We start from the raw sequence: 12,625 nt of genomic DNA, 5'->3' as shown, positions 1-12,625 counted from the left end.
TTGAACCAGATATTAGACAGGACCGGCTGACTTTCACGAGTCTGCTGAAATTGGGGGGTTTGTTCAGAATAGATGAATTGATCCAAGTCTTCCAGTGACCTCAATTTAAAACAGCTCAAAGTGCTTTAATCAGCAGGACTATACGAGTGACCCAGTTACCAGAATAATGGTTACAAGGCTGTGTGTGTGTGTGTGTGTGTGTGTGTGTGTGTGTGTGTGTGTGTGCAGACTGCTCATTTCATTAAAAAGAGAAAAACTATCAAATGTCGACTGTGACTCTCAAAGTTGAAGCATCAAGGTCCAACCTGAGCGTTCTGTCTGTGACCTGGGAGAACATTTCAGTCTCAGTCCTTTGCTTTAACTCTGACTTTAGTGCCGTTAAAATTGAAATGGCTGTGGGGAGCTTGCAAAGGGAATAATGCATTATTGAGCGCGGTGCAGAGTGCTTGAAGGCAGCAGCGCTCTTTAGTGATGTGAATGTTGGAGGATCATGAGTCAGGATGTGTGAGATCGCACACGTTCGATTCGTTTAGCGAAGTGAGGTGAGGTCCAACCCTCACCTGTCGGTCAGGGGGAATGACCTTCGTAGACTCGGCCTTAGAGATCGGCTGAGGAGCTCGGACATCCGGAGTAGAGCTGCTGCTCCTTCGTGTGGGCAAGTGATCAGGAAGCCTTCTAGACGGCTTCCTTTAGAGGTGTTCCAGGAACATCCGACGGGCAGACCCAGAATTCGCTGAAGGATCTATGGGAACGACCAGGAAACGCTCGGGAATGTGTTGCTACCACAACCCAAAACCAGATAAGCAGAAAAATATGGATCATCACTGCTATGCAGATGACACTCAGCTCTAGAGGTCCCCTCAATCTCTGCAGAGGTCTCCTAATGCCTCTCAGATATCTCCACATGGATGGCACACCAAAACTATACACCATGACGTCAACATCAACACTGACTCCCTGTGCCTGACTGTAAATGTAAAACATGCACCACCATCAGGCCAAAAATCATCTTGGTAAATCCAGTATCTTCTAATGTAGCAGGCAGATTGCCATGAATTTACAACATGATAAACCATCCTCACTTTAATGACTCTCCAGATAAACTTTATCCTGATCCTCCTCGTGCTCGAAGAATAAAGAATGAAAAAACTTTGTGCCCAGTGATAACCGTTGCTCCAGTGGAGCTATAAACATTTCAAGGTGATATCAAGATGATTAAAGCAGTTTATAGTTGTCATTTAGATATTCTAGGTTTATTATTTAACATCCCATCTGACCTTTTTTTGCAGGGCATAGCATAGTAAATGACCTCAAGGTAAATCTTCTGCTCCTTGTTAATGTGCAGCACGGTATGCATACAGTGACTGAGAGTGGAGAGATGCAGCGTGGCTGTGTGTTGTAACTATCAAACTCTCCTGCTTAATATGGCGTAATGTTCTGAAAGCCTTCACAGCACTTTGCATCGCTGTAAAGAGCCTCAGTGCGGCTCTGAGAGTGAGGACGAGTGGGGCACTCGTTAGCCACCTGTCTCTGCATCAGGTGGTGTAATGTGGCACAGATCTGCATTAACACACACATAGTGTAATTTCACATATTTCACATATACACACACAATAGTGTGTATATGTGAGGCGGCTGAATGAAGTCTGGTTGCTCAAACAAACCACCTGTGACCACACCCACCTGTCAATCAAAGCGTCCACGCTCTTAACCCTGCATAACTTTAAGCCTTAATATAATGTGAACAGGTGAGTTGTATATAAATTCACCCTCAGTACAGTTGTCATGAACGGGGAAATTAGCTACAGAGACCAAAACTGTTTTTTGTACCTGGCTGTAAACATGTTTGTTTCTGCTGTGAAGTTGGACATTTGGACATGGGGACTTATGGAGACTGACTCACAGCTACAGAGGTTGCAGCTTTTCTTCTACGCAGTATTCTGCAGGGAAGCAGGAAGCGTAGACAGGGACAGAAAAAGACTCAGCTCTGTCGTGGACTGTCCCTCTGGATGTTATCCAAGCTGATGTCGATCATCAAACACCTCCACCCCCTACATGAGGCTGTGGTCACCTTCAGCTACACCCACCCAGAGAGGAAGAGCGCTACCGCAGGGCCTGATTACAGCAGCTGTCCGAGTCTCTAACTGCAGCACGACATCCTGTAGCATGTTACATATCACTGTCTATGAATATACTCGTTAAGGTAAACGACACTGTGCAATCACTGTTAAAACTTGTGAGCTGCTGGAACCGTGTGAGATCAATAAATTCTGTTATCTGATCGACCAATAAGATTTTAAGTTGGTATTAAAGCACAGGTACAACAGGTTAAGTCAGTGCTATTATACAAGGGTTTCACCTTAATGAATAAAAATCCAATAAACTATATAAGGGAAAATAAAAAATAAAAGTATTGTATCATACCTGCTCTGCTGTGTTCGCTGTGCTCTGACAGCCTTCATGTTTTTTCCACAGGTGAAGCAGTTAGCCAGGTGTCTGCACTGTGACTCTCACGGGAGGATCGACTTCAGACACTTCTGCCGTGGTGTCCTCACCATGAAAGGTTAGAATGAGCTGGGGATGGAGCACATCTTCTCTGCTTGTTTATGTGTTTGCATATGAACTATTATATACTATTATATCACAAATTAATCATGAAATCTAGTTACAGTGAGAGAGTTAGGAGATTAAAGGTTGTAGAAGAGTTGCAGCATCTTTCTTCTTTCACTGCAGCTTTGGGAATAATTTCTGTTTCTAAGAACTCAGAGTACAACAATCATGAAAATGTGCTTTGTGCTGCACGACTAAACATCACGTTTCCTGTTGGAGTGTTTTTGTCTGGAGTGCTTCAGTGTGGAGTCACAGCCAAACTGCTTCAAGGCACGAGCGATTAGTGGCTTCATGCACGAGGCGACGGCCTATAATCTGAAACAAGGCAAATCAAAATGACACTGTGAAAAACAATCAGTGCCAGTGATTACGTTCAAACCTCCAACTCACCAGATATTTAAATATCTGTGTGTATGAAGCCAGAACCGTGTGCACGGCGAAATGAATGAGGAACATGAGAAGAAAATGTGTTTTCTGAATGTGATAAACCAACATTCAGCTTGTCAGCTCATGCTTTGATGAATCCTGTGAATATTTCTTGCCTGTGTGACTCTAGTGAAGCCCTGATAATGCCACCCTGCCTAACCCAGTGGAGTGAAGTAACATTTACTGTAAGCCAACTCATCGTATTTCTTCTTTGGCAGTCCTGTTCACTCTCTCTGTAGAACCAGGTCATCTTATCCACGCCCAGCCCGGTGCCAGAGACCATGTCCATGTTTTATACAGTGCTGCAGGGCGTGGCGTGCTCGTGTTTGATAAGGGGACACACACCGGGCTCACGAGGCTCAGATCAAACTACTGTTCCTGTTCCAGGTTTCTGTTTCTTCAGTTTCTGTCCAGCTGCAATATGAGATCGTTGACGTGTGATGTGATGAGGCAAAAATAAGGTGCAGCCCGGCATGAAGTCCGTCATCCACCAGAACCAACGTGTGACGTCACTGTGTGGGATTGAACTTCTGACTTTTGTCCAACCTGAGCTCTCTGTGACACATTACTAGCAACAATGGCTGCTATGGCAATGAGCTACTCTCTGTTAAACTGGGTCAGCTCGTCCACTACAGTGGACCCGGGCCAACCAGGACACAGGAAGGGGCAGAGCCCGGGCGCTGCCACTGAGAGTTAGGGTGAAATAAACTGGGTTTCTACTTTTAGTCTGCATTATTGGACAGCACTGAGTTTACTTTGGTATTAATAATGAGATATTAATTTAACACTTGAGTGACAGTTAATGATCACAGAGAATTAGCACATAAATCTGCAGTTTCAGCTCATTGTCCCATTCCGGCTCCGGCTCCGGCTCCGGTTCCAGGCCTCATTCAGGCTCCGGCTCTGGCACCTGATGCTCTCATCAGTCTGAGGTGTGTTTGGGGTCAATGGGACACTGCGCTACTGTGTGTAAAACACTAGAAACTCAAAAAACACAGAAAAGTTAAGTCCCAAAAACTGAGGCGTTCACATGCAACACTACCTGTCACCTACCGTCACGCTAAAGAAGGAGGTGGAGCTTAAAGAGTGAATAAAGGCCTTTCATACAGGGTGATGATTGCATCTTTCTTCCTCTCCCGATAAGTGGCTACAAAAATCAGTAGCTGCAGGTTGAAGGGAATGTTTTATTCTGTACATCAGTTTGTTCTGAATCTTTTTACCTCATGTCAACTCTCCAAGCCGTCCACCCCTCGGTGCAGCTTCACAACTCTTTTCCTCTCGGTGGATTTTTGGTTCTTTAATGATAGAGTGGTTTCAGAAATTGCACCACTTCTCTGCTCTCTGCTGCATTCATCACAAAGAGTGTTTGTGTGTTTTTGTCCCGATATCGACCCTCCGGTTTTTACAGAGTCATCGATGTGGCTGTTGAGAAGTTTGGGGAACATGTTGAATTTATACTTTAGCAGTGCAGCGTTTTAATAACGTGCTACAAGTGTGATGTGCATCGTTCTTTTTAGGAGGAAACAATAAAAAAACAACATGAATAAAAACATTTCGTCACGATACTTCAGCAGATGTGTTGTGCTGTTAGCAGCATGTGCACTGACTGCAGGATAGGAAGTGATCGCTCTGCAGAAACTCATGCACTCATGCTTTTATCTTTGCAGGTTATGTCAGGATGCTTAAAAAGAAAAGTGGAGCACAGTTCATCACCGGGCCTTATGAGACTGCTAAGAGCTTCTATCAGGTAAGAGTGTGTGTGTGTGTGTGTGTGTGTGTGTGTGTGTGTGTGAGTGTGTGTGTGCATCCTGAAATGTTAACAAGTAATTTCCCTTTCCTCAAAAAGACCATTATAAATAAGAATGTTCTTAAGGCGTCTCCTGGTTGGATAAAGATAAAATAAATGAAGTATCGCCCTGAAGCCTGATCTGATCCTAAATTAAGACAATAATCTGGATCCATTTCACGTGTCATTGCAGGATATATCTAGATGAATATCAAGACTCCAGCTCATGAAGTGCAGCAGATTAATTATGATACAGCCTGAAACAAGTGAAAGTAATCTGCAGCTTTGCTGTGGCTCACTTTTTTTTTGTATTTCGTTGTTGGAGTCCCAGTGTAATGTCTGTTTATACCACGAGTTAGCAGATACTGTAGATCCTACCATAACAACAGTAAACTGTACTGAAATATTCATCATCAACAGCTCTCAATAAAAAACCACTCACACAGTTTTCGATCAATTGTATAAACATGTAATAGCTGGAGTTGCAAAATTATGGGAATGGAAGCTTTCCATGGGAATTAACAGGAATTTATGGGAATAAATTTACAAAATAGAAGGTTGGCCCTTTAACAGGGAACTTAAAAATATTTTGGGAAAAATATATTTTAGCATAATCTTGACTAATCTTGATCAGGTTTCACACAAGTACAGTTGAAAATCTGCTATTCCTCAACCCGACCCTAATTTCCAGTTAATTCCCATAAAGTTTCTTTCCAAAATTCCCTAGCTGAACTTCTTCCCATGGAAACTTTCCAGAAACCTTACAGTAGATTAAAAAGTCAGCGTAGCCTGTACGTCACTAATCTGTCCACATGGTGGCAGTGTTCAGCTGCAGAAACAAAGCAGAAACACACACGCACACACACACACACACACAAACACACAAACACACACACACTCAGTTTAAAGGTTAGGGCTCTTATTTTGAAAAGCACTCTCATGGTTATATTTATTTCTTTAGCACCTTTTTCCCGCTTGTAGTCTACGTGACTCTTTTCATCACGTCCTGCCAGTAAATAACTTTATTTTACCAGATACATGTGGTTTTATGTTGCTTCCTCTTCTCTAAGCTTGCTGGGTCATGACAGTCACAGAGTATTGTCTCGTGTCTTTTGTTTGACTCTAACTGATACGTCCTTGTCTGAGAGGACAGATCCCTGCGTTACATGTGACATATTTCATGAAGTCCTGGAGCTTCTGTGTTCAGTGTTCTCTCTAGCATTTAATGACTTTGCATAGCAACAAAGTCCAATAATCGTCAGGTTGTTGGTCTTCTAACACGACTCCACAGGTTTGGAGAAGTTGAGCGTCGGTGGTTCAGTGTAACGTTTCATTGGACCGATGGACAAGCGCTCTTGAAATATTCACACTGGGTGAAATGCAATACGCTCGCTATCTACTTCTTCGTCTTTGACCGGCAATGCAAAACAATACTTCTCTTTTTTAGGAAATGCTGTCTGAGTTTTTCACTTCCCAGTGAAACAGAGCTTCGATATGATTCTTTAACAGCAGTGACGTCTCATTCTGCAAGAAGAGGTGTGTGTTTGCACTGTGTCCACACAGTGACAGGTAGGAGAGATTTAATATAGATGGACATTCACAGAGACTGACTTTCTTTCTTTCTTTCTTTCTTTCTTTCTTTCTTTCTTTCACAGTCTGCAGGTACTTCCTCTGTTCCATCTGTTGGCCTCGGTCTTTGCAGAATCTCATTTTCCTGCAGGAATGAGTTTTCCTCTTTGGTGCGGGGGAGATAATGTGAAACTAATAACGGTTATTTAACCTCCTCGCCGATAGCGACCTCGTTATGAGCGTCTCTTCAGTCTGCTGGAGGTCTTTTGTAAATGTCTCCTTATCTCATTTTCACATTAGAGGGGCCTCTCTTGCTCTTTCTCCCTCTCTTTTGTTGGATGGAGAAATGTTGCAGATTATTTTTATGATCCATAGAAGCAGCACTTATTTGAGCGCCGGCGTCCAACTGTGTGGAAAAATGTTCAGGAGCAAAACTGTGTTGCCATAGTGAGGAGAGGGAGGAACCCCAGAGCTCCAGGGTAGCTCTGCAGAGAGGTGTGTGTGTGTGTGTGTGCGTGCGTGCGTGCGTGTGTGTGTGTGTGTGTGTGTGTGTGTGTGTGCATGCATGTGTGTGTGTGTCAGACAGAGGAAAAAGGACAGAGGGAGTGAAAGAAGAGAGGGAGGAAAGGTGAGAACTGTCTCCTCATTATTGCAAGAGACGATGCAGGAGAGGATTTATTAGCTTGCTCTCTCCTGCTGCTTTTTGCTTTCACACACTTGGATGTGCGCACACACGCACACACACACGCACACACACACACAGACATACACACATGTACACAAATATTAGTAAATACAGGGGAAAGACTCGGTATGGCCGAGGCAGGTGCTGAAATGCATTTTGGCACAGTGCAAAGAGATTGAACTGGTGCACGAAGCAGCTGGGATGATACATACATCCTGTGTGTGTGTGTGTGTGTGTGTGTGTGTGTGTGTGTGTGTGGGGATGTCTTGGCCTAGATGCTCAGTTCCAGCAGGGTCGGTAAAAGGAGGATAAATGATACACGATACATTTTAAGTGTTTCTTTATAAACTGATGCTGAATCAGTCAGATCCTCGATCAGAGTCACGGCCGTCAGGTCAGATCCCTCAAAACATTCTGGGACTCACCTGTTGGTGACTTCTACCGACAAAGAGACTTTGCAGCAGCCTGTAACCACATCACTGACATAACACCGCCCTATGAAGCTGCATTCATCTGAAGACGTTTGTGCTGTTCAGCTGCTGAATGTTCACCAGGCTCACACCCTGTATGACGTCCGTGTGAGCAGCATGTCAGCAGAGCAGCAGCTTCAGTCCTCAGTCTGTGTCCACACAGGATGTGTTCAGGCGTCAGCGCTGAGCGTAGGTGTGTCGGACACTCTGTGTGTGCGTGAAAACAGCTGCAGCTTGACACTAAATGGATGCATGCAGTGAGAGTGCGTTTGTGAAACCAAAACAATGAGCTGAAAGATGCTAAAATGCTCCATAGAGCATCCAGATTGCATGGTAATTAATTTCTGCACACGGTAATTATTCATTTAGAATTATTGATTAGTGCAGATCTGAGTAACTCGACCTACAAACAAACACGTGATTGTTCATTTGTACTGCTGTACTGCTCAGTTGCGCTTTTTAAATAGGGTTGCAAAGGAGTGGAAAGTTCCCGGTGAATTTCTGGAAACTTTCCACGATAAGTTAAGCTTGGGAATTTTGGAAATATATGTGAATTTATGGGAATTAACCGGGAATTATGGATGTTACTGAGGAATAGCGGATATTCAAGTGTACCTGCAGGAAATCTGATCAAGATTTGTGAAGATTATGCTAAAATATATTTCTCCACAACTATATTTAAGTTCCCTGTTAAAGGGCCAACTGTAATTTAGTAAATTCACGGTTTATTCCCGTTAATTCCCATTAATTCCCATGGAAAGTTTCCCAGAATTTTGCAACCCTGCTTATTAATCTCTTCAGACTCCCACAGAGACACTTTATGTGAAAACTGTGCTGGCCCAGATTTTCTTTGCCGCTGCAGAAAATGAATCAATAATTTATTTTTCACATTTCATTTGTCGTCACATGGAGAAATGTTTTTGTCCTCTGGGTTTCCAGCAGGTCAGAGAACTGATCAGAACTCTGATCTGCTTCCTGCCAAAGCTCGTCTCGTTCGCTGTTCTCGTTGTTCTGTGTGCTCTCCGTCATCTTCTCCGGGTTTTGTTTGTGGTTTGTGTGTCACAGCTGCAGGCTCGAGGTTTGCAGGTCAGACGTGAGCACAGAAAAATTGATGTCACTTCATCTTGTCACCCTCGTCTGTATTTTCATGCTCTGCTCCGTGTTTCTCGCCCATCTTCTCGTTCAGAGCTCCAGCTTTTATTTATTACCCATCATCCCTGTGCTGATTTGCTGGCACTTTGTTCCTCTCTCATTTCCTCTCCCCATGCTCGTCTACATTTTGATTTCTCCCTCTATTTTTCCACATTAGCACTTGAGATGAACCGTGAGGAGGAGATCGCTCTGCCAGCCTCTGCAGTCATTTCATGGTCTGATTTAAAGAACTGAGACAGAGAAAGAAAGCGAAAGCATCCAGACAAGTGTCAGGAGAGAGAGATCACGGTAAAAGTTGAAACAAAAAGGAGAAGCAGACGGCGTGCAAAGGGCATGTTGGTTCACCATTGTTTGTGAGCAGGTGGGAAAATCGTCCCTGTCACTGTCTGAAACATGAACACTTCCTCATGAGCCTTAGAAAGCTTCTCTGAGCGGTGTCGGCTGTCTGTTAGTGAAGTGACTGTGAGTTAGCAGAAGTCAACACTCATGTTTTTGTTTATGTCTGTTGTTCCCCGTTGCTGGAACGTCCTACCAGTTCCTCCCAGATCAGGTTCATCCCTCTCGACCTTCACAAACCTCCTGAAGACCTGCAGCTCTTCAGAGAGGACCTCCTCTTACTCCCAGATCTCTCCATATTTAGAAGACATGTAGTTTTTTAGTTTCCAGGAACTGGGGTCAACATGCTGGATGGACTACATCTCCCTGCAGGTATGTTTGGGATCCCCCTTGAGTACCTGGCGGAGGTCGTTGAGGTCAACCTTGTTGTCATCATGACCCTGACCACACTGATCAAGCAGCTTGACTCAGTTTGAAGTGGAAGCTCGTCTCGTGCACAGTTTAAAGGTTCAGAGGTTCAGTAGTAGATGTATAGTGGGAATATTGATCTGCATCCATTGACCTTTATGGCAGATGGTGACAAAGACCGTCTGTGATTGGTGGAGTTTGACACGTTTCAGTGTTTCTCTGCATGTTTCGTGTTGCGGCAGAATAAACGTGTGACCGCCTGCAGACATGTGATGCTTGGACACGGTGAACTTTTCCGACCGCATTAAAAGCCACAGAGCTGACTGATTCACCCACTGACAGCCGTGGAAACCTTGGAGATACGCAGTGCCACATTTGTGAACCATCTGGTGTGATGTGATGTGATGGCACATTATGACAAGCTGTCTTTCAGATTTTCCATTTCCTCTGGGGATCAGAGGACGGCGCTGGCAGTGTGAGCCTTTTCTTTGACGTCTTGATAATGACCCGGACCTTTCTCAGCTGCTGGTTGTTGGTGGTTGGTGAATGTCATTTTTGAAATGTGTGACAGCAGCTGCCATCGTGTGTCACGGTCGCAGAATGAGGGCTAAAGACTTTCTATAGCAAACAGTGCACACCGTGTTCCACAGCTTCAACCTTTAGGTTTATTTCTGTATTGACAGAATCGCTGAAAGTGAAACGAAGCACTGAAGATCCCAATAACGACTACCCAGATGGTTCTGTGTAACAAACCACAGACTACAGCTTATTCTCACATACACACACACACACACACACACACACACACACACACACACACACACACACACACACACACACACCAGTTCAATTGTATTTGAAACCCGGGCAGAAAGTTAAAGCTGTTCTACTGCTACCAACTATAGCTGCTGTTAGCTGCTGTTAGCTCAGTCTGTTAGCTGCTGTTAGCTGCTGTTAACTCAGTTTGTTAGCTGATGTTAGCTCAGTTTGTTAGCTGCTGTTAGCTCATGTTAGCTCAGTTGGTTAGCTGCTGTTATATATGAATATCTTGCTATCTGTGTTTACATATATTTGATATATTTATTCTTCAGTAGATGAATGATCAGTGATCAGTGGCCTGTTGGAGCACAGCATGTGAAGTAACTCACACATTGACTAAAGCAAACATTGTAATTCATTGTGTCCGTCTATTCTATTGACGTTGAGTTAAAGGAGGTTATGGACGGCGAGCGTCCATGTGAATACTGACTGTGTTCACTTGTGTCTGAAGGAAAATGATGCAGCGGCGATGACAGTAGAAAGGAAAAATGATGACGCAAGGAAAAAACATGAAGGCAGAGGAAGACAATGAAGTCGGAAGAGAGGAAACGGTGATGAAAGGAAAGATAAACGGGACGCGGTGCAGAGTGTGAACGGATGGATGTGAGGGAATGAACGAGTCTGGAAAGATAAGAGCAGCAGAGAGAACGCAGACAAAGAGCGTCAAGAAGAAGACGGAGAAGACAAAGAAAAGATAAGAGGCGGACGGAGAGAAAGAACAGAGTCAGATAAACTGAGCTGCACCTTTATCTAATTTATTAATGGGCGGGCCGCTTGGCCTGTGGCTCGTTTGTGACGGAGCCGATTAGTGAAGGTGACACTTCGAAACCAGTCTGTGTTCAGACAGAAGCAGGAACCAATGATACGACTGCCTCACACACAGAAACATCAACATCAACACATTATTTCTGATCAGAAAACAGCAGCAGCTGATGTCACTGACTAGACAGCTAACAAACTGAGCTAACATGAGCTAACAGCAGCTAACAAACTGAGCTAACATGAGCTAACAGCAGCTAACAAGATGAGCTAACAGCAGCTAACAAACTGATCTAACATGAGCTAACAAACTGAGCTAACATGAGCTAACAGCAGCTACAGCTGTCAGCAGGTTACTTCACTGTCCATCATAAACTCTGTAAATCACAGAGAGTTGAGGCGGAGCAGCCGGAGGACATCAGAGGGAAAACCAGAAAACATTTCCTCCATAAAATATGATCCAGTTTCACCAGAATCAGTGAAATAGTTGCTGCTGTGTGACTTAGTGCCGTAAAGCGTTACGTACTTCTCCCGACTGTGTGTGTGTGTGTGTGTCTCGTTTGTCTGCTGAAACAAAGAGTCCGTTTGTGTTTCCAGAATTTGGAAAGAAAATAAAAACATAACGCAGCAGCTGTGTGGAAAATGTGTTCAGGTTTTCACTCGTCGATCTCAGAGCTGCAGAAGTTTACAGAAACCCCCTCAGAGAAAAGCTCACACCGATACTGTGGAGTTGCAAAATCACTCTAACGACGTTCAAGCAGCGAGCGATCAATCGATGGTGTCGATAAAGAAATGCAGCGAGGCGTCCATGCTGCATGAAGCTGCTGCTGTGTTCCCTGTTTCCTCCGTGCTCTAGCTCACATTGCCACTTACCAAGAAAAATACCCATTAAATCACTGAATGCAGATTAATGCTCGTTGCTGTTACTGTTGTCTCAGTCATGCTTCATGTTCTGGGCCTAATGCACACACACACAACAGCAGGCTGATGGGAAAGGAAAGAGAGCTCAGGCAGAGCTGCCTCACAGTTTTCTTGGCACCAGTGTGTTTGGCTTAGTTGGTTAATTAAAGTTTTGAAAGACTCTTGTACACACACACACACACACACACACACACACACACACACACAGAGTCTGGAATGGAGACAAGACCCTGCAGAGTCCCACCAATGATAGTCAAGGACACACCGCCACCAAGCAGACATGATTATCCTGTAACTATCCAGCTATAAGAGAGGACTGCTAATGAACAGAAACATCACTCGTCCCTCTCTCTCTCTCTCTCTCTCTCTCTCTCTCTCTCTCTCTCTCACATGCATCCTTTCTCCCATGATCTCACTCACTAGCAATGACTATAAATCTTATCCACAACTGGCTCTCACTCATTCCTGCTGCACCGTCCAAGTCCCCAGTTTAATGTTCATGCATATATGTGCTGTACATATACATACAAACATACATACATATATACATACATATATACATGCATATATATATTTTGCATTAATAACCTCACACTCATGCGTCTTCTCTCTCTCTCTCTCTCTCCGCTCACCCTCATCATCTCCATAAACCAGATTGCAGAGCAGCGGTTCACACCGAAACAC

At 44.1% G+C, this 12,625-nt stretch overlaps 1 protein-coding gene across 2 annotated transcripts in view; it reads left to right on the top strand.

The window, feature by feature from the left end:
• The window catches only part of rab11fip4b (RAB11 family interacting protein 4 (class II) b), a 50,616-nt gene that overhangs the window by 1,728 nt on the left and 36,263 nt on the right, over positions 1 to 12,625 (top strand). For both annotated transcript variants that reach the window (XM_027283100.1, XM_027283099.1), the window contains 2 exons: positions 2,476 to 2,563; positions 4,704 to 4,783. In XM_027283100.1, coding sequence (XP_027138901.1) covers positions 2,557 to 2,563; positions 4,704 to 4,783 — 87 coding nt within the window. In that variant the 5' untranslated portion in view covers positions 2,476 to 2,556. Of the gene's footprint in view, positions 1 to 2,475; positions 2,564 to 4,703; positions 4,784 to 12,625 lie in introns of those variants that run through there.

The sequence above is a fragment of the Larimichthys crocea genome, chromosome X (assembly GCF_000972845.2).
Source record: "Larimichthys crocea isolate SSNF chromosome X, L_crocea_2.0, whole genome shotgun sequence".
NCBI lineage: Eukaryota > Metazoa > Chordata > Actinopteri > Sciaenidae > Larimichthys > Larimichthys crocea.
This window is presented reverse-complemented; position numbering and strand designations above follow the sequence as displayed.